Consider the following 25,830-nt stretch of genomic DNA (forward strand, 5'->3'; position numbering starts at 1 on the left):
ATCATTTTTTACAATGTTGCGGTGGGGAAGGGGGATCCCTGGAACACTCTGGGCCCAGGGGCCTGTGCACTTTTAGTCCGGCCCTGCTCTCAGTCAGACTTCTGCACCTGTTGACAGGTATTTTGTCCCACTGTTCAACAGAAAAGTGCTTTAATTTGTCTAAGACCAATTTGTTTGTTTGTTTGTTTTTCTTTCATCAACTCAATTAAATGAAAAAACAGTGTCTTATATTACTAAATTATATTTTTGCACATATTTTTAGTTATTGTTCCTTTTTTAAGTCTCCAGTTATTTGAGTGACTGTTGTAAATTCAGCATTTTCTTTAACGAAAGGGGATGAAGACATATAAGCACAACTGGTTTGGAGGGGAAAAGAGGGCGTGTTCATTCATTCCCCTCGTGCTTTAACCGTTAGTGACGTCATGCCTGAATCGCTTGAGAGGCACGTGACGGTGGCTGGTCTCCAGTCAGCTGATAAAAGTCGGCTGTTAGTGAACAACAAGCTGAAGTGCGCAGCAGTCATTGTGGTTCATGTTCTGTGGCTGCCATAATGCGGATCCTGGTTCTGTGTGTGTTGGCCGCGTTAGCGCTGACTAATGAAGCTCTGGTTCGGTAAGAAGTTATTTTATTCAGTTGTTTATTTGTTGAGTTTGTGTTGGAAGATGGGCTAACGTTGCTGCTAGCTACGTTAGCATCCAACTTACACAATGTTAACTGTGTTATTTAACTCCTGAATGGCCACAATCCTGCTCCCAAAATTAATTTAGAAAGAGGTCTTTAACGTTAGCCAGGTCTGTTTGCATCTTTTACTGGGAGCATGTGATGTTTGTCCCGGTCTGAACAGGCTGACATGTAGCTGAACCTTTTAGCCTGCATTGCTAACACAAAGCTTAAAGCTGTGGGACCAATAACTGTCCCAGTTGGCTCATAATGGTCCAGACACATGACCTGGAGGTGTGTAAACTTAGTAACACACCTGTGTATTTCCTGCATTTTCACTGTGACATGCTAAAGATTATCTACATTACACCTGAGCTGCCAATGCAACTTGTTTTAGTTTGTTTCTGCTGCTAAATAACTTAAACATGAAGGATTTCAACTTTAATTCTTTAAGATATATGTTTACAGATGTTCTACCAAATGTAGCTTAAAGATCTGCAAACCTAACTGTACACCACTCTAAAATCTAAACATATAACAAGAAATTATTCCTAATGCGGTCATAACAAACAGCTGCACACATCAGAACAACACATGCAGGTAAATAATCAGCCATCTAATACCAGAACTGCTTATCTCAACCTGGTTTACACTGTTTTGTTGTGTAATAAAGTCACCTGCTATAATTCCACCGGCACTGAAATTTATTTGTGTTCGATGAATTTGCATTTATAACTGTAATCCTAAAATCACACTTCCATCCCAGTATGCAAAATCATGTCTGCACAGCCGCTAGAGGTGTATTGTAGGGATGTATCTAGACGCTGCAGGAGGGTACGTTTCGATGACTGGACTTGGTAAACCCTGGTGTAACTATCTGGTCAGATTTTTGGAACAGGATTTGTTTCATTGGTGCGGATCATCGCTGCAAACCAGGCGCAGATGTTTGTATCTGCACGCAGAGCGGATCTGCTGTGTATGAAATAAACAGGTTCAGTGTCAGATCAGTGATTCAGTCAACCATGCACACAGACTGTTTTTTCTTGTTTGTGCAATAAAGTTATTTATTAGAGCTTTAGTTGAAGGAACGTCTGAGTCAACCGACTTGCCCGATGTGACTCCGTCTGAAGGGAAATGCTCATATATGGATGACTCAGCGAAGCTTATCTGATCTAGTGTAGCGTAGATATTAGAAATCATTAGTTTGATAAGAAAAGTCTATTATAAACCTGGATTTTATCAGTAGGTCAGTGAGGTGTGTGTTATGGGGTTCTCTCTCTTCTGGCTGCTTTTCAGCATCACCATCGGACTCATTTCAGTAAGTCTGCCTTGTCTTACTGGTGTTATAATGGTGATGATGGGAAGTTGGGAAATGTGTCAGATGTTATCTGTTAAACCGCAGTGTTGGTGTTTTCAGATGATTGGCTAATCGAGCTGCAGGGTGCTCAGTTGTCAGAATTTTTTCTGTTCAAACAGAAAATGTGTTTTTATTAATATCGACCTGCTTTTTTCAGTAAAAACTAAATGTTTGACTAAATCTGTTTCCTTCTGTTTAGTGTTCCTTTAAAGAAATTCCGTTCCATCAGACGCGAGCTGACGGATTCAGGGAAAAACGCAGAGCAGCTTCTGGCTGGCACGCACTCCCTGAAGTATAACTTGGGCTTCCCTTCCAGTAATGGACCCACTCCAGAAACCCTGAAGAACTACCTGGATGTAAGTATCGCTGTGAAAACCGCTGACCTGGGAACCCTTGACTTTCCCTAACGTGCCTTCCAGGAGGTGGGAGAGGGCCACAACAAGGGTCCTGTTGTGTTGTTGACCGCTTTCTGTAAATCCTCCAGGCGGAGTGGAGGATTAGACTCGCTGTCATAGCCGTAAATCCTCCTCAAACCTGCAGAAAGTTTCAGAAAGGCAGACACAATGTGATTTAAACTGTGACAGAAGAGGAGCCTTTTCAGCATGCGGATCAGTCGCTGCTCTGTAAGCCTCTTGATCCTCATCAGCTGACCGTTTGTTTGTTTTCACAGTTACCAGATAGGGTTATCTGCTTTTTATTTTTATCTACCGACATCTGAAAATGTGTCAAATGTCACCTGAATTTAGAAAACTTTGAGCTGAACATCCATATTTGGGCTTTCTTGAAGACATATGAGAAAAATTAAAAAGGAAGAAATAAAACTTCAGATTGAAACTCCTCTGTTCCTAAAGATTTCACGTCTTCTTTAGTGTTGACTAAAGTTCAGCTTCTCTGAAAATGAGGAATTGGTCAGAATAAATCTCTCCACTTCCTGTTTTAGCCTGAATGACTTGACAAAAGCTGGATCAGTCACATGAGAAGTTTGCTGAATGTGACGAGTGACGCTTTCCTTTTTTAACTGAAGCAGCTGATTTATTAACATGACCATTTCTGTCCTCTGATGCTGTTCAGACATCTAACCTTTCCTGTTTTCAGGAGATTATCTTAATCTTTCCCTGAATGTTTGTTTTCTTGGCTGAATTTCTTTCCTTTCCCGTCTGACCAGGCTCAGTATTACGGTGAGATTAGTTTGGGAACTCCGCCTCAGCCTTTCACCGTGGTGTTCGACACGGGTTCCTCCAACCTGTGGGTGCCGTCTGTCCACTGCTCCCTGCTGGACATCGCATGCCGTAAGTCCAGCTAATGAACGTTGCTGTGATGCTTCTTCTGGGTCTGACTCACCAAACTGCTCTTTTCTTTCAGTGCTCCACCACAAATATAACTCTGCTAAATCCAGCACGTACGTGAAAAACGGCACCTCCTTCGCCATCCAGTATGGATCTGGCAGTCTTTCGGGGTACCTCAGTCAGGACACGTGCTCTGTAAGTTTAGCTTCAGACACATCTGTTTAACGGTGACCTGATGTCTGGTGAAACTGTTTGACTTTGTCCGCCTGCGCCTGCAGATCGGCGACATTTCAGTGGATAAACAGCTTTTCGGCGAAGCCATCAAGCAGCCCGGCGTGGCCTTCATCGCAGCCAAGTTTGACGGCATCCTCGGCATGGCCTACCCCCGGATCTCTGTGGACGGCGTGGTCCCAGTGTTTGACAACATCATGAGCCAGAAAAAGGTGGAGAAGAACGTCTTCTCCTTCTACCTGAACAGGTGAGGTAGACCTCTCGTAATCCACCTGAAAGCTGGGAGGTGTGGCTTGTGGGGAGTCCTGCAGTGATTTCCTCCTCTTTAAATGAATAACTTGAAACATTTATTTAGTTCTTAGCTGAAGATAGTCAGAAAACGTCCCACATGTCTGCAAAGTGACGTGAACCTGCTTTTAAAGCATTTTAAGTCCGTTATCAACCAGCAGAAGATGAGAATGGATCAACTCGATCTAAAAGCTGGAGGTGGAACTGCTGCCATCACTCTCCAGCTTTAAAGCCCTTCTTAAAACCCACCTATTTTCACTGGCATGAGTTGGCTTTCATTGTTTTCATTTTATATTTTGTGGTTTTAAATTTTACTGTTTCAATATGTTATGTTTTTGTTCAGCAGTGGATGTAGGAAAGTGCTTTATAAATAAAATTGGCTTGGCTTGTGCGCGGCGTTTGAGACGGAGGGAAACAAAACCCCTGCATCTAAATCAGCCGTGTTTTCTGTTTTTCAAACTTTGTAATGTTTGGAGCTCAAATAAGTGTTTTTATAAATGGTTTATATAACACAAAGCGTCTGAATTAGCTGAATAAACACGACTTTTTAATTCTACCTAAACAGGACGTCTGCAGATCAAAGTGTTTAAATGTATAAGATATAAAAGTTATTAAAGTTGTTTTTTTGTTTTTGTCCCTCACTGGATGAACAGAAAATGCTAAATTTCCTGCTTAGAGCTGCTTTGTCTTTAACAGGTGGACATTACTGATCATTTTTAACACAACACCTGGTTAAACTCCCATAAACTGCAGCAACTTTCAGTCTGTGGTTTCTCTGGAATGTTTCCTGGACTTTGACAGACTTTTAATGTTTTCCATGAAGAAGGAATAAACACTCGGTGATTATCACGCAGAATGCAGCGAAGTATAAATTGTTTATTGTTGTGTATAGTAGGGCCGGGAAAATTGAATATCAGGATTTTTTGCTTCACAATTTTGAAATTGTTTTTTAAAGAAGATTTTTTCTTGTTTTAAAAAATCGACTTTTTGTTTTTAAAAAAAAAAAAAAAAAAAAAAAAAAAAAATCTTTAACAAAAAATTTATTGTTTTGTTTTTTAGATAAATATAAATCCATTATAAAATTTATCATTTTTATTGATCCTTTTACTTGTGTTCTTGGGCGTTTATAGCAGCTGTGTTGATGCTTCCTCATTGAAGTAAGGAAAAATAACGAGCAAAAGAAGTTTGATACATTTTGTTTTTTAATCTACAAAAATCGGCAATATCGAAGAATTGTAAGAATCACAATTTAAATCAAATCAGCACCCAAAAGATGGGAATCTAATCGGGACAAAAGCGTATCATCACAGCCCTAGTGGACACATTTCGTGTGGTCTCCAGTTTTGTACAGGAAAGTTCTGAACTCAGCAGGACGTCCTGACAGAAGGTCCTTTTTGTTTCTGTCTCGTCAGGAATCCAGACACTGAGCCTGGCGGTGAGCTGCTGCTGGGAGGAACCGATCCTAAATACTACAGCGGCGACTTCAGCTATGTCAACGTCACCCGCCTGGCCTACTGGCAGATCCACATGGACGGGTGAGCGCAAACCTTACAGCCTGAGGGTTCACACTTCACATTAAGCTGGGACCCGACGTATCTGGGGAACTTCTGAGCGCAGGATGATGAATAAGTCATCAAAAGAAGGCAGAAGGTGAAATTCTGCTCTGTGAGGAGTTGGAAGGTAGAACTTGTTACTGAGGAAGAAGAGTCCTGTTGAACTGAGGAGGAAAGATGTTTGGGGGTAATTGCAGACCTTCTTTTGAAGACATGCTGAGCTCTGACTTGAAATGGAATACTTGAGCTTATTGGATAAAACATTGACAAATCCATGAAGTGAAAAGGGTTGATCAATGTTGAACATGTCGAGCTTGAAGAAGCAGCGAAACGTAACGGCGTCTCACAGGATGCAGTTTTAATCTTTGCTACGACAAGATGGAATCACTTTGATCCAGAGAGACTCTTCAGGAATGAAAGGATTTGCTGCTTTAATTAATTTTTGTGTGTGTGTGACAGGCTGGCAGTCGGCAGCCAGCTGACGCTCTGTAAGGGCGGCTGTGAGGCCATCGTGGACACCGGGACGTCTCTGATCACCGGGCCATCGGCTGAGGTGAAGGCCCTGCAGAAGGCCATCGGAGCGCTTCCACTCATCCAGGGAGAGGTGAGAGAACGGCCACGTGGAGAGGAAACACGCACACACACACACGTCTGAACAAAGTCAAATCAAACGTTTACTTTTTGCTTTTGCAGCACAGAAGATCTAAAGCAGCGACCCAAACACGTAGCACACTAGAATGAAGTAAAGTCTATGAGCAAAAAGACTTGCGAAGCTTTTTTCTTTCAGACCAGACGCAGTTCAACCCTAAACATCTTTACGGGAATGTTTCAACCGCGACATCCACTTCAGTTTAGAGAAAAAACCATTTTTCTGTTTAGTGGTCACATTTTATTCCAAACTCCGCTGATGTGTCTCCTATAACTCCATCCTTGTTCTCTATGACTTATGTTCAAGTTTATTTTCTAAAGCACATTTCTACAGCAGCCCAAAGTGCTGAACAATAAAACAAACAGTCCACAAACACTGCACATTCAAAATAAATAAAATCTGGACACAAAATCTAAAATAAAAGTAAAAATTAAAATACACAATGAAAAAGCTCAGGAAGTCATGAAGGTCCTGCTAGTTGCCATGGAGATGGAGGGTTTATAGTGAAGTGTCTTCATGGCGTCTGAATGATGAATGTGGGGTCGATCCCTGTATTCTTCTAGCTGATCGTTGTTATAGCAGCAGAATGATGGTCTGGCTACTTTGCTGTTTTTTGTTTTGTTTTTTTTTTATTTAAATGAAGAAAAATGACGAGCAAAAAGTTTTGTACTTATTTTTTTGTTAACAATATTGGAGAATTGTGAGAATCACAATTTAAATCCAATAAATCAGAATTGAATCTGGACAAAAGCGTATAGTCAAAGCCCTACTAACTCCTATTAAAATGTCTGTAAAACGGCTCCGGTTCACTCCAATAGCTTCTAGTTTAGCACAGTTCTATCTGGCGGTGTTGCTTTAAATATCCAGTGTTTGTGTTTCAGTACATGGTGAGCTGTGATAAGATCCCATCGCTGCCCGTCATCACCTTCAACGTGGGCGGGCGGAGCTACAGTCTGACCGGAGAGCAGTACGTCCTCAAGGTGAGACGGCGAGCAGAGCCTGTTGTCCAGCAGGGGGTAGCAGTGGTCGCTGACAACTCGCTGGCAGCCAAACAGTGCAGCTCTGTTTCAGCTGGGAAAGCTGGGGGGGGGGGTCGCTTTGTTGTCTGAGTACAGATCAGTTTGTTTGCGCTCGCACACTCTGTCAGATTCTGCTACGTCACTTTAATGTGGTTTTTCTCCAATCCTCCAGGAGAGTCAAGCCGGAAAGACCATCTGCCTGAGTGGCTTCATGGGTCTGGACATCCCCGCCCCCGCCGGGCCGCTGTGGATCCTGGGAGACGTGTTCATCGGCCAGTACTACACCGTGTTCGACCGTGAAAACGACCAGGTGGGCTTCGCTAAATCCAAGTAAACGCAGCCAGTCGTGGAGCTGCATGCCCAAGTACAAAGCAACAAATCTGAGCTGCACAAGTTTTCTGTTGCTTCGCGATCAAAACCTTCTTAGCAATAGACTGTGTAGAACCTAAACGCACTGATCTCATGCATCTGTATCGTTTCTGACACGGCGTGGAGACTTGGTGGCTTGTGTGACTGTAAAGGATCAGAGGAGTGGTTTAGGTACTGCCGTTTCTTCATGTGACTGTTTTTTTTTTTTTAAATCAGGGATTTGTTTTAAAGGAAGTGTTTGTGTTTTAGGTTGATGGACTACTGAGATGTTTTAACATGATTGGGCTGAATAAAACTTTTAAACAGTTTAACGGCTTTGTTTTCTGTTGCTTCTTTCCAGCGTCGGTAAGTTTCACTGCTCTGGTTTTAGTTATGTAAGGCATCACGTTAAATCTTGCCTTTTTGGGGTAAGAAACACTTCGATCAACTTTTCCCATCAGATCTCAGACCTTAACATGCAGAAAATATTAAATAACACTCAAACATTTATTCCATCAGATGCTCGACACTTTAATGTCTGTCCGCCCAGACTTCCCTCTCCCCAGCCACATTTGCCAACCCTGCAGGGGGGATCCCAAGGCGTTCCCAGGCCAGCCGAGAGATATAATCCCTCCAGTGTGTCCTGGGTCTTCCCCGGGGTCTCCTCCCAGAGGGACGTGCCTGGAACACCTCACCAGGGAGGTCCAGGAGGCATCCTGACCAGATGCCCGAGCCACCTCAACTGGTTCCTCTCGATGCGGAGGAGCAGCGGCTCTACTCTGATCTCCTCCCGGATGACTGAGCTCCTCACCCTATCTCTAAGGGAGAGCCCGGCCACCCTGCGGAGGAAACTCATTTCAGCCGCCTGTAAACGAGATCTCGTTCTTTTGGTCACGACCCACAGCTCATGACCATAGGTGCGGACTCTGCGCTGGTCTGTCGTGGTGAAGAAGGAGCTGAGCCAGAAGGCGAAGCTCTCGATTTACCAGTCGATCTACGTTCCTACCCTCACCTATGGTTGTGAACTTCTATTTCTAACCATGAAATCCAGACGCTGCAGGTTTAGGTGTGGTTGTCATGACGACGGACATCCCTCACCTCACCGGATCAAGTCTGTTGTTTGCTGTGAGAAGTCCGAGCCAAAACATTCAAAAAACCTACAGCCTGACTGGTCACAAGGCGGCGCAACACCTGAACCGTCGTCTGAATCTCTGGTCTGCTCAGCCGAGGCAAACTGGAACATTTTTCGTTATGGATCAAACTTTCCTTAAATTCCTTTTCAATTTGTGTTGCAACTTTTTGGATCCTCAACTTGAGAGCTGGTTTAACGTTTATTAAATCAGGCTGCAAGGCTTCCTGTGGTGCTGAGGTGGAGACGGATGTGAGGTGAGAGAGGTGATGGAGGCATAAAGGAGGAGTGAATATGATTCGCTGCTAAACTGGGAGCCAGTGACGTTGCTGCAGGATGATATACTGGTTTGAAGGAGTTTTGGTGATTCACCTGAGGGGAGGGGGAAGCTGAGATCCTCTGACTGTAAATTTATTAACCTCAGATAACATGGATTTGCTTCTTTCCCAGTAATTGCTGGTTTTAGGTCCAGTTTCCCCGCGTCCTTTAACTGGAACATTATGCCGAATGTGTCAAACCTTTCGCCTACATTTTAAACAGCAGCAGAGACTTTCCACAATCTGGCAACCCAAACATTGTTCCGATTAACTGATACCAGGATGATGGACCCTGAAACTTCTCAGGATGTTTTCTGATTCTCTGCGTTCTTATGGTTTTATTTGTACTTTTTCATGTGTTTTATTAAATAATGTGTCCTCAGCATGACAAACACTGATCACTTCGTTAGGTACACCTGCTCAATCGCTTGTTTTCACACATAATGTCAATAAATCACATGGCAGCAACTCAGTACATCTAGTTAAGGCTCAGCAGGTATCGATACTATCGATACCAAGGCTAGTTTTGGTATCAGTCGATACCAGTATGAAATGATATTATTTTCTTCCACAGTTAAGAAGCCAAAGAATGTGAATAAGAGCCAACCAGTTGTACAGTTGTGCTCATATTTATTCATCCCCTTTCATTAAAGAAGGAAAAACAAACAGCTGCCTGTAAAATAAGCTGAAATTGACTAAAGTAATAATAAATAAAAAAAATTTATGAAAATATTACATTATTTTCTAATTCTGGTTCAATAGAAAAATTGTTTTTAAAAAGCAAACAAATAAGATACTTTATGACTGATGGAATATGTAATAAATTAATATTTAGTTGAAGAATCCTTCAATGTTTCTGCTCCAGTCAGGTGTTTTCTGTTCCTTTCAGTCAGACTTCTGCACCTGTTGACAGGTATTTTGTCCCACTGTTCAACAGAAAACTGCTCTGATTTGTCCAGGACACATTTGTTTGTTTCTTTTCTTTCTCCAACTCAATTAAATTTTTAAAAAAAACAGTGTCTTATATTACTAAATTATATTCTTGCAATTTTTTTAGTTATTGTTCCTTTTTTAAGTCTCCAGTTATTTGAGTGACTGTTGTAAATTCAGCCTTTTCTTTAATGAAAGGGGATGAAGACATATGAGCACAACTGTAGATTTTAAGTTAATTTGCATTGTTGCCTGTATTTTTTTTTTTGCAAAGAATTATGTGATGAAACAAAACAAGGTGTTTTCTTTACAAACCAAAAGAAACATTCAGATCTTACATTTACACTGCTAATATTTGACAAAATCTTTGTAATTGCTTTATTATTATGATCACATTCAATAATTAAAGGAAGCAAAAAGTGTCAGTATCAGCGGCACTTGCCCTGGATTTTTCTTGGTTTTGGATTCAAACTTTACATGTAGTCGTGTTGACATAAGGGAAGACCTACTGAAGTCAAACTGAGCATCATATTGAGGAGAAAAGGAGATTTAAGTGACTTTGAACGTAGCATGTTGTTCTGAGTATTTACTGGGATTTTCACACACAACCATCGCAAGACTTTTTACAGAGAATGTTCCACAAATGACAACAAATATCCAGTAAGCAGCAGTTTTACAAAATGGTTGCAGATGATAGAAAGACATCAGGAATTCCAGTAAGCACTGGTTCCAATCAACACATCCAGAACATCGTCTCTGAACCCGTCCAGCCTGGAAGCAGATGGTCTCCAGCAGCAGAAGACCACAGCGGGTTCCCTCCTGTCAGTAAGAACAGGAAACTGAGGCTACAATTCACACAGACTCACCAGAACTGGACAATAGAAGATGGAGAAACGTTGCTGGTCTGATGAGGGTCCAAATCTGAAGATCTGAGTCTAAAACATGTTATAAATATCGCACCACTCTTCTATGAAAAAAACAAAACACTGAAAGTTTCTAAAAGGGTCAGAAATGTGGAAATAAAACATCTCAGTCCTTGAATCACATTTTTACAACTTTGAAACAGTAAGTTTTACAAGTTAAGAGTCTTTTTCTCAAACTAAAAGTGTTAAATTTGACCAACATGTCAGACTGTAAGTCTTTCTACTCTGATTCCAACTGCTTCAGTTTTACATTTCTTTTCTTACATTAAACAGTGAAAAAGTAAGACAACAATTTAAGAAAATAATAAAAACACATCTGAAAAGTTCAGAAATTACTTTGAGTTTAATGTTAAAGAAAAAAGATTAAAACTAAAAGTAAGTGATCTCAGTTTTCCTGTAAAAAGAGCTGCTGAAGTTTCTAAAATGCAACAAATCTTTCAACGTTTCACTCATTATTTTAGTCTAAACCAACAAACTTTATTGCATTTAGGAAATATTAATAAATGTAAACTTAATGCCAGAAACATTTTATCATTTTGTTCCACTAGGTTGCTTTTAATAACTGATACTAATTATTGCAGATTTTGAGAGGAACTATTCTCTGAGAATAAAAGCTGGTTATATTTTTATCATCAGTTGCCATGGTGATGAGAGGTAAACCAGCTACATAATACTGAGAACACTGGACTTGGTGTTGTGATGGTTATGACAGCTCCTCCTACAGTCCTGCCTGTAAACATTTTCTGCTCTGTTGATATTAACCCTATAAAGCCCAACATGACGTACAGTTTGCGACATTTTGCGTCACAGAATGGTGAAAACTTTGCTCCAAATCTAGTTTGAAACAATATGATGCTTGTCTTCTGTCTCTGACACCAAGAAGCAGAAGATTACACTCATAGTTTTGACAGAAAATGAGAAACATCACCCCCACAGTTAGGGTGAAATAAAGACCTTGTAATAAAAAAAAAAAAACTTACTTCTTAGCCTTTTTTTTCCTCCATGGGATTTAAAGGGTTAAAAGACCAAAGTTCCTTTTGAGAATTTGTTTCTTTTCTTCTTTCACTTATTTAACCGTGTCATACTTGAATTCTTTGTAAAAAAAACAAAAAACAAAAAAACATGTTTTTCACATATTTCTTCAGAAATGCCTGCATTAATGCTTTTTTTTGTTTTTTTTTTTAACTTATTTATTATAATCTGTTCCCAAAAATATTTATAAAATGAGGTCATATTTATCTAAAGTTAATATTTTGTGACAATATGAGGACCATCTTCCTGTTTATCACTGAAGCAAACATCATAATTTTTCTGTATCTATGCTAAGGTTGCTAATTTATAAATATATCGTGCTCATCTGTGCATATTTTAGAAAACAACCTTCAAATAGGTGTTGACTGTAGTCATCACTATGCATGAAATTGTTAAGACTCTGGATGAAAATCTCAAGCCAAACTTGCTCAGAAAGACTGAGATGTTGGTGGATGCCCCTTTTATACCCAATCCTGGCACCCTCACCTGTCACCTCTTTATGTGTTGATTATAATATAATCTTCTAAAATTCTGTTACTTGTTTAATCTATTAACATTTCTCTCTTTCACTGCCTTCCTGCTTTTTTTTAAGTGTTGCTACATCAACTTCTACATTTATTTATTTCCAAACACAGTGAAGATGGTCAGTAAAGACACTAAAAATCAGATGTTTGAACTTGTATCTGTTAAATGAACATGTTACATATTTAAGTTTTATTGCATTGAAGGAAACATCTACACTTCATCACTTCAGCTGTTCTGCAAAATACTCACAGTAGCACAGAAATACTTTTTGGATCCTTGGGTCTGTTTTTGAGGTTTTGCAGCTGTTCAGAGACCCTGGAAGAGTCTTCCTGGACTGCTGAGGCCTCTTCTGAAGGATGCATTATCCAAAAAGTGAGAATAAAACCAGCAAGGTTCTGCTCAGTCTGACGTCTGCTGTCAGCGCTCCTGCTCCTGCTCCCCCTTCCCTTGCTCCGAGTTTACATCTCCAGGGTCCTGCTCCTCGCCGGACTCTGTGTTTTGACCCTCCTGCCCGCCAGGCTCTCTCAGCGGGGCAGCCGGGTCTCTGACAACACCTTCCATCTCCACCTCCAGCTCCTCCTCAGTCTCCTCCTCCACCCGACCCACAGTGTCTGGAATAATCTCCACCTCGATGTCAGAGGAGTCCTCGCTCTCCTTGAACCACACCGTTTTCTGGCCCTCCTTCCTGCGCTGCTTGGACAGGATCGACCTCATGCTGTACTCGTCCCCGTCTCCTCGGCTCCTCCTGGCGGGTCTCGCTGAGGGGCTGCCTTTAGGGACGTGGTTGGTGTAGATGCCGCAGGTGGAGCAGGCGTGGCCCCGCTTGTCCAGGGGGAGGATCCTGCTCCTGGGCTGGGGGAAGGTGCTGCGTCTGGGGAAGGCGTTGTTCCAGCGTCTGGAGCCCCCGCGGCTCGCGTCGCCCTCGTTCTGGAAGCCGTCGTTGGTGTACTGCAGGGAGTCTCTGTGGCCGGTTCGAGGCTGCTCAGTCTGCAGGCAGGGGCCCAGGCACTGCAGGCAGGAGAGGCCCCTCATTAATACAGCAGAGAATGAAGCATGCAGGATATTGAAGCATTGTTTAACCCCACAGTTGTCATTGCAGTTTACAAGAGTCAGTTATGTTCATCTGCAGTTTTAACACAGAGCTCCTCTGTGGGATTCAGCTGATAAATACTCATCAAAACTGCACAGGAGGAGCTCCAAACATGAACCAGACGAGTCCATCCATCCATCCATCTTCTGCCGCTTATCCGGGGTTGGGTTGCGGGGGCAGCAGCCTAAGCAGGGAAGCCCAGACTTCCCTCTCCCCAGCCACATTTGCCAACTCTGCGGGGGGATCCCGAGGCGTTCCCACGCCAGCCGAGAGATATAATCCCTCCAGCGTGTCCTGGGTCTTCCCCGGGGTCTCCTCCCAGAGGGACGTGCCTGGAACACCTCACCAGGGAGGTCCAGGAGGCATCCTGACCAGATGCCCGAGCCACCTCAACTGGTTCCTCTCGATGCGAAGGAGCAGCGGCTCTACTCTGATCTCCTCCCGGATGACCGAGCTCCTCACCCTATCTCTAAGGGAGAGCCCGGCCACCCTGCGGAGGAAACCCATTTCAGCCGCCTGTATACGAGATCTGGTTCTTTTGGTCACGACCCACAGCTCATGACCATAGGTGAGGGTAGGAACGTAGATCGACTGGTAAATGGAGAGCTTCGCCTTCTGGCTCAGCTCCTTCTTCACCACGACAGACCGGCGCAGAGTCCGCATTACTGCAGACGCCGCACCGATCCGTCTGTCGATCTCACGCTCCATCCTTCCCTCACTCGTGAACAAGACCCCGAGATATTTAAACTCCTCCACTTGAGGCAGGACCTGACTCCCAACCCGGAGAGGGCAATCCACCCTATTCCTGCTGAGGACCATGGTCTCAGACTTGGAGGTGCTGATTCTCATCCCAGCCGCTTCACACTCGGTCGCGAATCGCTCAAGCAAGAGCTGGAGATCACGACCAGATGAAGCCAACAGGACCACGTCATCTGCAAAAAGCAGGGACCCAATCCTGAGGCCACCAAGCCGGATCCCCTCAACACCTCGGCTGCGCCTAGAAATTCTGTCCATATAAGTAATGAACAGAATCGGTGATAAAGGGCAGCCTTGGCGGAGTCCAACCCTCACCGGAAACGAATCCGACTTACTACCGGCAATGTGGACCAAGCTCTGACACCTGTCGTACAGGGACCGGACAGCTCGTACAAGGGGGTCCGGTACCCCATACTCAAGAAATAAAATAACAAGAAATAAAATAAAAATAAATAAATAGTAAATAAAACCAAGCCTATAGCAAGACATATTTTGGATGGAAACTGACCTCACATATTTTCTCCATGCTGGCGTTTCCCTTCCACAAGCGGGAAATCAAGAAGCCGATTACAATGAGGCAAAGGACAAGCAAAGCTGCCATGATCAGGCCCAGGAGCGCCATGTCGCCTGGACGGTAGCCCACGTTGGAAGGGGACGGGATGGCCACGGCTGGTGGGAGGACAGGTACATGACTCAAGGTTCCACATAAACAGCACTTCAACATGATGCACATCCTGTGTATCCCATATTCATGGTGTCTTTTCTAACCCCTCGACGATTTCCAACAGAATTAAGATATTAGGATACAAGATAAATTGGACTTGTATATATCAGCTGTAATTTTACTGAGGCGTTTGTAGTTTGAGCTCGTTCAGTTCTTAGATGTAGGTGAGAAAGTTTTTGTAATGAAATATAAATCTGCAAATAAAGCAAAGCAAGAATGTTAGAAGTTTATTTATCATGTTGAAATATAATTTGCCCTCACTTATCACCTTATTAGGCCCACCTGTTGGACAACTTTTTAAACAAAAATAGCTCGTCAGCCAATCACATGGCAGGAGGTGGGTGCAACTCCTGTCAGTAAGAACAGGAAACTGAGGCTACAATTCACACAGACTCACCAGAACTGGACAATAGAAGATGGAGAAACGTTGCTGGTCTGATGAGTCTCCCGTTCAGCTCCACATTCACATGGTAGAGAGATTCTCATCAAGATGTGTGATGCTTCATGTGAATATGGAGCAAATCTCTGAGGAATGTTTCCACCTTGTTGAACTCATTCCACCAACAATTTAGTCCATTTTGAGGTAAATAAGTGTGTCCAGCCAGTACTAGCAAGATGGACCCCATAACCAGTGAGTTTACACCCAGTCGGGTATTTTATTTCAACTGACTGTTAAAACTTTACTGCAGAAAGTTACCGATGACACTCCTAAAACTGAAACTATAATTATATATTAATTCAACACTATTTTAGTTGGTCTTTTCACAGGTTTGCATGGCAGGAGAGTTATCATTTAACTATAAAGATGCGATTAACCATGAGGCCAGGGGTAGAGTATCACTGTCGAAATCAAAACACCAATAGGATCGATAAAACAGAAGGAAAATTATGAACAAAAAATCTGTACAAATATTTTATCATAACCCAGAAATGGATACGGATCATTACATCAAACGTTTTAATGCTTTTCTGGGACATCTTTTAACAGCGGAGATGTATGCAGTTTGTGTAAACTGTTAAAACAGCGATGGTCCTACCAGGTATGACCTGAACAGAGAGCGCTGCAGTTCCAAACTCGCCTGTTGTTGCGTCCACCGCTCGGAGCTGCAGGTGGTAAAGAGTTTTTTAGCTTTACAGGATGGCAGGAAGCATCGATGCACCGTTTATTTGCTCTGTACAATACAACCGCTTTAGTCACCTGAAGCGCGAAGGATTCTGTCTTCACAACTCTCTTCAGGACCACGAAACCATCAGAGGTCACGTTGACATAGCTGCTGTACTGGACCTCGTATTTCATATCTGGGTTCACACCCTGATGTGCACAAAGACACAAGTAGGCATTTTATTATCATATTGCTTCATTAACACGGAAATTAAAACGGCAAAAAAACTTTAAGTACTTAAAGTTTAAATACTATTCATTTTTCTACACCAGAAAACACTGTGCCCAAGTCCAGTCCTGGAGATCTTCTGTCCTGCAGCTTTTAGATGCAACCCTTCACCAACATGCCTGAATGAAATAAACGGCTCCTTATTGAGCCTCTGTAGAGCTGAATTACTTGATAATCAGGAAATTCAACCCTTTAATTCAATGGCCTTTGAGAAGGAATGTATGTAAGGGTGCATTCACATCAGGATAGTCCACTAGACTTGGTCCGATTGGGGACTCGGTTCAGCTGTAGCGGAGTGTATCCATGCAGACCGAGATCGTGTTCACGCTGCACTTTGGTCAAACCAGCCAAACCATCAGAATAATGTATCCCCATTCCCACCAGAGGTGGCGCTGCACTAGTATTTAGCAGGAGAGAGGACAAGAAGAAGAAAACTCTGTTTCCTCCAAACTATGGCTGTTTTGGGTTTTTATTGTGTCTTATGCAAGTATACTGGAGAAATCCACTGCAACAATGGTCGCAGTATGAACACCAGACGAGGCAGAGGACCCTTAACGCCATCGCTATGGATTTACCCACAATGCAATGCTATACAAACTGCAAGAAGAGGCTTTTTTTTGTAGTTTGCTTCCTGTATTTGGTCCGCTTGAAATGCACTGAGACCTGCATTTGTAGGCGGACCGAGTCCACTTCTTTGGTCCAATTCAGAATTTGTTTGGCGCGTTCACATTTCCCCAAATGTAGTGAGTAAACTACTGAATTATTGAGTGTCAATCGGCTTTAGGACCCAGAGCAGACGGAGGAGTGTTTATAGCGACCTAGCTTCCGCTTCCCATCACACCGTCAGTCAGCTTCAGCTGTGGAAATCGCACCAGGTGTTTTGACGCAAGGTTTGTTTGAGTGGACGCTGTGTAACGCTACCGTCTATGTCCGTGGGCAAGAAAAATAAGTGTGGTATGTAAAGCGGTATGATAACCTGTGATCGTAACTGGAACCAGTTACCGACATGTAAATCTAATGCAGCCCCAGCTCTGGTTGTCAGCAGGCATATTGGAGCGTGCACATTAAACGACGCGCTGCAGGGCTGTTAACCAAGAGCAAATGCTTTACGGAGCACATACGTGAATAAGGAGAGCTAGCCACTGTTACTGCTTTTCTTTCCCCCCTCTATTTTATCCCTATGTGTTATTAGAGGACTGGCATTGTGGCATTTGGGTTGCTTCTGAGCACCTCCACCAGGGTTAAGTGACCGGAATAGGCTTTGACATAGAGGGTCTTTTATATGCTGTGTACATTTGACCGAGTTGTTTTCGTGTGTTATTTTAAATGTGTGTTGTGATTTTATTTTTCTTACATGAACCCTGGGTATTGTGATAGTCCCCAAGATCTCTTATTGCCTCCAGCTATTGTAATTTCTGACTGCTCATGATTACCCAGTTGGGTGAGTTGGTCAGGTAGACTGAGCTACTGTTAGTTTTTTGATGTCCAATGCCTTCCCCTGATAAGTTTTAAGGGTTTCTGTTTTTTTTAATGATGTACTAATAAAATTCTGTGAATGAAAGTATTAGCCTTGGGTCCTGTTAATTCTAGACACTAACCTTTAGATTGGTGGTTGGGAATTAGTGTTATCTTAATATTGCACAAATGAAGCAAACTTTCCAAGCAACGGACTCGGATTCAGATCAAAAGGCTGATGGGAAAATTGTGGGATAGTAGATCTTTAGAACCGGACTTGGGCATCCCTGTCCTACACCACTTGTTCCAGTTAGCAGGCGAGTGGCGGCTACACCTGGACAGGTCGCCAGTCCATCATAGAAGGACAAACAACTATTCACACTCACTGTTTTGTGAGAATTTAGAGTGACTGATTAATCTAACATGCATGTCTTTGGATGGTGGGAAGAAGCTGGAGAGAAACCCACCCATGCACAGGGAGAACTTGCAAACTCTGCATTGGAGCAAAAAGTGAGCAAAAAACTTGCTGTAGCTGAGAAAGTAAAGTCGTCTTCCTTTACTCTGGTTTGATCCTGGTTTGATTTATTTACCATATGAATCTGAATAAAATAGGGGAAATAAGCTGTTTAACATGTTCCAGATAGCTCACACTGGCGAAGTCCTCGTCACGGGCTCGGACCCTAAAGGGCCGGTTGGTGCTTCGGTCTCGAAGGATCATGCTCTCTGGAACAGAGTTGCTGTAGATGAAGCCTTCATATCGCTCTTTCTCAAAGCGAGGAGGGTTCCTACTCTTCTTCATCACTTCGATGGTGACCTGTGTGACTGCAAACTGATCTCTGTTGGTCACCTGGGAAGCCTAGCAGGCATGAGGAAATATGTCACTTATGAATCAGAAAGATTTGTTGTTGAATATGTTGCAAAAATCATTTTATTTACCAGAACTGTGAGGGTTACTGGACCAACAATATCAGCAGCTTTGGTCATTGTGATGTTCCCTGTTTCCTCATCGATCTGAAATATGTTTCCTTCATTTCCTAAAGATAAAAAATACAAAATGAGCAATAATTTACAGTCCTAAAATTTCTATAGGTATTGTGTTTTGATTCATTGCTAATAAACAAAACTGCAATAACTAAAAAAAAGTAGAAAATTAGCACCCTAGGTAGTTACAGCTAGCTAGTCAGATAGCTTATGAGCTAAAGTTTTTTTTTTTCCCTTTTCTCATTTTTAATAACAAAAATGTTTTAAAATGTACATTAAAGCATTAAACAGTTGTTTTGTGTCAATATAATAAGGGGAAAGTATAATGCAGAAGCTAGCTTGTTAAAAACGAGCTAGTAGGATAGCTTAAGGGCTAAAGCTCATGTCTGTTGTTTTTCTGATATTTTTGTCAAGGTGTCTTTCCACATTAAATAGACCTTTAGTTAGAATATAATGAGGGAAAAAGTAATGGTGAAAAATATAGAGAAGCTAGTAGCTTGTAAAATGGAGAAGCTAGCATAGCTTTTGAGCTAAAGCTAATTTAAACAATTTTTTTTTTTTTCACTTGAGTTACAACAAAGCTTAAAATGTATTTTATTGCAGTACATTGAATTAAATACGTTGAATCTAATGTTGGAAAATGTAATGTAGAAAATGAAAATGACTGACAACCATGTTTTTTTTAATGTGCAATATTAACAAAAGATACTTTTCTTACATTAATCTGAAGATAAACTCAGTGAAATAGAGCCTTAGTTTACATCAGCAAAGAATCTGCAAGAAAGTCACATTTAGATTTCAGACCTTTTTATTTACACTGTTGAGAATTTTAGTTCAGGTATTGTCACTGTCAAACATCTAACTCAATATTAACAGAAGAAAAATTGTTATAAAATGTTTTATTGATTTATTCATTTTATTTTACTGTGATGTTGGCTCACTGATATAAAAACTAAAGAGTGAATGTTAGAAAAATATTTTATGACTTGGGTAACTATTAAAACCACTGTAGTTAAGTAAAGTAGCTGCATGTTAAGAATGAAACACTCTTATGTTTTGAATGACATCGGTCCTTATTTACATTTATATAGTTTATTTGTTTATTTAGTTATGAAAGATTGTTTAACTGACTTAAATTTTTGACACCCGTTGTAGATTTGCGACAAACTAATTCTGGATCTTATTTATTTATTTATATATTTATTATTTTATTATATTTTACTATATGTGTCAAACTAATTTTATCAATTCATTCACTTTTATTTACTCTCATTTATGCATTTATTTCATTAGTTTGTATTATGCATATTTATAAATGATTAATTAATTCAACATGTCATTTTATTGATTTTATTCCAGTGTTTTTTCCTTTATTATTTGCCTGTATTTATTTTGATTTTGCATAATTGGAAATAAATTCCAGTATTTATGGGTTAGGAAACTCTTATTAACACTCCAAACGAAGTTATCCAGCTGAAATCAGGAGAACATGCTGTAGTATATTATTTGCATTGTTTCAAACCTCGTAGTATTCTGTAGCTGATCTGCTCGCTCCGGTTTCTGTCACCATCTTTGGCAAACACTGGGCCGGGCTCCAGCACCAAGGGGCCTTCCTGTGGGGTAAAATCAACCTTTATTAAAGCGGTCGTCGTCATACATTGACTATTATTCTTTAACCAGATCTTCAGTCCATATCTGCAAGAAAATGTTTCTTTTTAACACAACAAACATCTGCTCTGTTGTTGCTCTTTTGCTGTTTTTGTTCATTTTTTTTAAAGTACTGGGAAATGCTCTTTTTCTTGCCTCCTTCTCGGTGAGGTTTACTTTCCCTCTGTATCCGGCGCCCACACATAGTTTAGCATTTCCTAAGTTTGTCCTCAGACACGGCTGGAACCACGGGGGCCGGTTGTCCACGTCCTTCACCTGCACCGTTATGGTCGCCACGGAGGTGAAGAACGGCTCATTGGAGGCGGAACCATTCAACGTGTCCTGGAAGAAGACAAACATTCCTCCTGAATCGGTCATAATAAACCCAAACCTTCCTGGACGCGGTTTTCATGATTGTACCTGCACATGTAAGACCAGAGAGATCTTCTGCACGACGTCATAGTCCAGGATGCTTTTCACAAGTACCTTTGGTGTGTTTATGTTCTCCAGCCGGAAATATTTTTCCTGCGTTGGCAGAGAAGACAGATGTCACACCTGTAGGGACGGATTAAATCTGTGCAGCAACTCTTCATCATGTTTCAGTCACGCAAATACCCAAATTCATGGATGTAACGTTGGATTAGTGTATAAAAGTTTTATTTGTGACTTTTTATGATTTAATTTTCCACAAATACTGTTGCTGTATGAGAAAAGGGTTAAAATCCCAAAAGTTGGCGGAATAATCCAGATCCAGGCTCTCAAAGGGGTTTAGAATAAAAGGTTTTTAATAAAAATTGGCAAATACACCGTCACATATCTGCTTATGTCTTCTTCATGGTGTAAACACTGTTGCTGTTTCCATTTCAGATCCAACATCTACAACTGGTTCAGAGTTCCTCCTACCGTTGCAGGCTCTAAGCGGTAGTACAGCGGCTCAGAGTCGACATCCGTGGCTTCTATCAGGCCGACGCTCGAGTTGATGGGAGTGAGCTGTTCGGGAAACAGAACTCAGAGTCAAACCAGAAATATGAAAAGAGAAAAAGCGTGTCAGGATTGAAGCGGCTCACCTCGTTCACCTCCAGCACATAGTGGTTCTGTACAAAATTTGGAGGGTTGTCGTTGACATTTTCAACCAAAATCTCAACAGACTCGCTCACCTGCAGGAAGGAAAAAGCAGACACACGAGCGGCTCATTTAAATCATGAAACTGGGAGAGATTTGCTGTTTCTGGTTCACCTTCGCAGTGAAAACTGGCTTATCGACCATTTCAGAGTTCATACTCACAGATGGAGAGTCCTCTTTGCTGCACTGCACCCATGCCACCAGAGTCGGACTGGGCAGTGACTGCAAAACACACATCAGCAATTACACACCGAAACCAGAGGTTTTATTTAAAACATGTTAAATAAAGTTCCCATTTGTGTGTCGTCTGCCAGAGCAGAACAGAAATATAATGAGTTTAGATGATTATTTATGTAAAAAACCTGCTGGGAGCAGAGGAGCACGGCGGTCGGTGGAGAAAAGTACTTATGTGCATCTAAATGTCTGCATCATCTTCTAGTCCAAACCAGGTCAGCTAAACTAAACCAAAATGCAGAATCAGTGTGTGATAAACTAAGTCTACCTCATGATTTAAACCACCTTTAGCAGTGATTAGAAGTAAGGCTTTCCTGTTGGATGCTTTCGGTCTCTCACATGGCATTCTGGGTCCCCTCTTTGGCTTCGGTTCTTTGAGCTGTTCAGCTTCCGGAAGGTCCCACCACGGCGTTTTGGTCATGATGTGGTTTGTGCTGTGCCTGAGTGTCGGGTTTCCTGTTTTATTTTGTAGCTTTTCCTGTTTGGTTCCCTTGTTTGTTGTTTAGCTTTATTGATTTCCTGTTCATTGAGTTCACCTGGTCTTGTTTCAGTTCATTCTGTTCACCTGTTTCTCGTTTGGTTCCCCAGTGTGTTCATACCCCTCAGTTTTAGTTCTTCGTTGCCGGATCATTTTGTTGTATTTTGTTGGTTGCTGTTAGTCCCCTGAATCCCTTGGTTAGAATAAATCCCTCCTTAACCCGCATTCCTGGTTGCTCATCTCTGCGTTTGGGTCCACACCTTCACCTTCCTCACCGCCACCGTGACAGTTTTATTCTGGCTGAAGCCTGAATCTTTTACCAGTTCTGACTTTCATTTGGCTCTGGCAAGGTGTCTGCAAGCTGTCCAGGTGTAAGAATCAGTCCAGACAGCATGTCCACATGGGTTCACGTCCAAGTTGGACCTTTACCTGCAGTCTGCAGTTTCTTCACCCATTTTTGGGTTTAAAGATGGTTCTGACCGGGTTTTAGCTGGGCTGTTTATGCCCATGTAACCCACCTACATCTCTTATGAGGTCCATATGTGCTTCACATGAGGGGTCCATGCAGCTGAAACCACACAGGACCTGCAAAATCAGCCCATTTGAAGCCAACTCAGTACCTGTAGGCCAAGTTTAACCGTTAAAGGCCCCACGTGGACACGCTGGCTGGGAACATCTTAAAGTAACCTGCCTTCAGAACAACAGAAAACTGTTCTTATAATCTGTGTTTGTGTGGAATTACCTCATAATCCAGGCCTTTCTTCACCATCAGGATGTTCCCCTTAATGTAGAACAGATCCTCTGGGTTGACTGTGACCGTCAGACTCACATCGCTGCTGGAGATGATTTTCACCACCTGGATGTCTGCCGTGCTGTTTTCTGGGATGGTTATTGGGCCGGGAGGGACGGTGCAGACTGGCAGAGGAGAGCAGAAGCATCAAACAGCGAACTTTAGGAAAGATTCCAGAGAAAACCGACGACCAAACCAGCTGCAGAATACCCTGATCGTCCGTCATGCGGTTTATTTCCCATTTTTACAGAAAAAACTTCTGTTTAAACGACTTTTTTTCATCATTAAAAAGAGTATTTACTGAAACAGCATCGTAGCGTCCAACTTAGTAATACGTAATAATAGTTTACGCAGAACTTTAATAACTTACAAACACTGTAACCACATCTGTAGCCTCTTAAAATGGAAGTTAAGGTTTTATATCTGGACTTCAAGGTCAGGTCCTTAAGATGCATCGCTTCTGCACATCATTTAGTTCTGCTGACGCCTGCTAACGAGTCGTTCATTCGATCCATTTCCATCCCTGTTGGAAAGGTTTCAAATGATGAATTCATGTCAAAACTTCGCTCAGTGCATTCTAGATTTATCTAGGTATTTTTCACGTCCATTCCTTTGTCTGGTGCACACAAAGTTTCTCTGATGAGGGGTTCCCACAGATGAGAGGAATGATAAATATGGACGGTGTATTTGTTGGCCAGCGGGAGACGAAGGAATCTGAACACTAAACGGTCACATCCTGGCAAACGGACCCAAACCAGAGAGAAACTAGAGCTCACTGAGATGTAAATACTGGAGGTGTGACGATATGCTTTTGTTAGATTCAATTCGATTTTTTTTTAATTTAAATTGCGATTCTCACAGTTCTACGATTTTGCTGATTTTTGTAGATTAAAAACAAAAAAAAATGTGTAAAACTTTTTTATTTTGCTCGTCATTTTTCTTCATTTCAATGATGAAAAACAACCCAGTAGCCAGACCATCATTCTGCTGCTATAAAGCCCAAGAAGACAAGTAAAAAGATCCAAACAAAACAATAGAAATGACAAAAATTTTATAGTACATTCATTTTTTTTGTATTGATTTTTTTTGTTAAAAAAATAATCAATTTTAAAATTGTGAAGAAAAAGATCCCGATTTCCGATGTTTTGATTTGATTTTCCCACCCCTAATAAATCCCTGCAAGTCTGTCAGAGATGGACAGAAACTGGTTTTTATTCTCCGACAGTCGAAACCAACCAGAGTTCACCACATGAGAGATGTTTCGCTGTGGACGAGGCTGCTAGAAGATTCTTCTTCACTGGGTAAATAAACTGCTGAAGTCACTGTCTGTGTTTGTAAAATGTTTTCTCTGAGGGGAAACCTGAAGTTAATCCTCAACAGAAGAAAGATCTGAAACAACCATGAGTCTGCGTGTAAAACTGCACGTTTAGTGGAAACAATTCAGCAACACAAATCCACAAACAAGGGCACTTCCAGGCCCTTCAGGGTCCAGGTCTGGACAGCTATCTGGTCTCCTTGTTAATCACACACTCGCTGTATTTTATCTTAACCTTGTTGTAAATTAAACCCTGTTAATGACATTTCTTGTTAAACGTGTTACATGGAGTGGAAACTCTGACAGGAGTCACAAAACGATGAGACAGAAAGTGGCGCCTCATCCGCCTCCACACACGTAGAAGCTCTACTCACGTCTCTGAGCCAAACAAACTGCAGAGAAGCAGATGGAAACCATGCATCCAAGGAGAACATCCACAGCTTTGCTCCTCAATTTCACTTCCATGTCCAGATTTCTGCAGCAGCACCAAATGAAGTCCCGAGGAGGATGAGGAGCCCGTGGTACCAGCTGGTACTCGGCCACATAATGCCCTGTCTGTGCTGCCCGGCGAGTGGGAGTAGACTACAGTTGCAATGTTTGTGACTTCATCTTACGGCCGCATATTGCATTAAGCCCCTGCCAGCAGCGGAGTCGCAGCCTCCCACTAAAATACTTGCATCTCTTTTTAGCTGGACGGCTCATTTTGTACTGGTGGCCCTGGTGCATTCTGGGAAGGATCCAGCAGAGGAATGCTGGCAGCTGAAAACATTTCTGACATGTCAGAATACTTTCCAGGTAGGATGTTTTCAGCTGCCTTGGCTCGGATGTTCCTCATCACAGACGGTTCCTTACAGGAAAAACACACGTGGGTCACATGAAGAACCGCTTCACAGGTGTGTTTTCACATGAAACATGTGGTTTTTCTAACAAGGATGACTTTAACATTCCACATGTCAGCTGGAACATTTTCTTACTGAGGCTGAAATCAGAGAATTTAAAGTTTTATAAACATTAAAACTGTTCCAGAAGTGAGAAGTGTAGAAATAAGAACAACACATTCCCACAGAGCTGATGAAACGAACCGGTTTGGAAATGAATCAGCACTTTTTATCTGATTCTTTTTGTTGTTTAACTATAAAATGAAACAAAACGTTGATGAGCTGCTGCAGAAAAAGAAATGCCGTTGTTCTGTCTGCAGGACATCTTCATCTTCATCATCATCATCGTTATCAGAAGGTGTCCTTCAGATAAACATACATTTATTTACATGAATGGTTCTAAAGATATTTTTCTGAGATTATTACACACATGATGCAGTTGTCGATTAACTAGTTAGTTTTTTTTTTTATTATTATGTTGAACGAGTGGACAAAAGAAAATGTAAACATCCATATTTATACATGTTTATTTATACATGTTTATTTATACATACACATAAATACAAGCAGGTAATAAATAAGAAACTAGTGATCATAATAATTATATTGAATCATGAATCATTACATAAAGAAGTTAGAAAAAGGAATGAAAAGGAAATAGTCATTTACTACATACATATACATTTATATATAGATAGATGGATAGATAGATGGATGGATGG

General features: G+C 41.7%; 2 protein-coding genes across 2 annotated transcripts; one reads left to right on the forward strand and one right to left on the reverse strand.

Annotated features, from left to right (window-relative positions):
- Positions 1–479: 479 nt before the first annotated feature.
- Positions 480–7,723, forward strand: ctsd (cathepsin D). The gene is made up of 9 exons (XM_079245703.1): positions 480–612; positions 2,217–2,373; positions 3,183–3,306; positions 3,380–3,498; positions 3,582–3,781; positions 5,235–5,357; positions 5,835–5,979; positions 6,906–7,004; positions 7,216–7,723. The coding sequence occupies exons 1-9, from the start codon at positions 551–553 to the stop codon at positions 7,375–7,377; spliced, it is 1,191 nt and encodes a 396-aa protein (XP_079101829.1). The 5' UTR covers positions 480–550; the 3' UTR covers positions 7,378–7,723.
- A 2,628-nt stretch (positions 7,724–10,351) lies between these two features.
- Positions 10,352–24,713, reverse strand: cdhr5a (cadherin-related family member 5a). Its single transcript, XM_079242043.1, has 14 exons — positions 24,605–24,713; positions 22,868–23,040; positions 21,576–21,635; positions 21,359–21,448; positions 21,195–21,281; positions 20,712–20,816; positions 20,448–20,633; positions 20,167–20,257; positions 18,600–18,697; positions 18,313–18,519; positions 16,016–16,129; positions 15,855–15,921; positions 14,602–14,762; positions 10,352–13,255 (listed from the first exon to the last, which is right to left on the reverse strand). Exons 1-14 carry the CDS (start codon positions 24,693–24,695, stop codon positions 12,665–12,667), a joined length of 2,121 nt encoding a protein of 706 aa, XP_079098169.1. The 5' UTR covers positions 24,696–24,713; the 3' UTR covers positions 10,352–12,664.
- Between the last annotated feature and the right edge of the window lie 1,117 nt (positions 24,714–25,830).

This window comes from Telmatherina bonti (genome assembly GCF_933228915.1).
Source record: "Telmatherina bonti genome assembly, chromosome: 1".
NCBI lineage: Eukaryota > Metazoa > Chordata > Actinopteri > Atheriniformes > Telmatherinidae > Telmatherina > Telmatherina bonti.

Bases quoted from the DNA above. Each gene is read 5' to 3' on its own strand.
- ctsd (XM_079245703.1), top strand. From the start codon at position 551: ATGCGGATCCTGGTTCTGTGTGTGTTGGCCGCGTTAGCGCTGACTAAT. The intron at 613-2,216 runs GTAAGAAGTTAT...CCTTCTGTTTAG, and splicing joins ACTAATGAAGCTCTGGTTCG to TGTTCCTTTAAAGAAATTCC. The intron at 2,374-3,182 runs GTAAGTATCGCT...CCGTCTGACCAG, and splicing joins CCCTGAAGAACTACCTGGAT to GCTCAGTATTACGGTGAGAT.
- cdhr5a (XM_079242043.1), bottom strand. From the start codon at position 24,695: ATGGAAGTGAAATTGAGGAGCAAAGCTGTGGATGTTCTCCTTGGATGC. The intron at 20,258-20,447 runs GCAAGAAAAAGA...TTTACCCCACAG, and splicing joins TAAACCTCACCGAGAAGGAG to GAAGGCCCCTTGGTGCTGGA. The intron at 13,256-14,601 runs GTCAGTTTCCAT...TCCTGCCTGCAG, and splicing joins GCATGGAGAAAATATGTGAG to TGCCTGGGCCCCTGCCTGCA.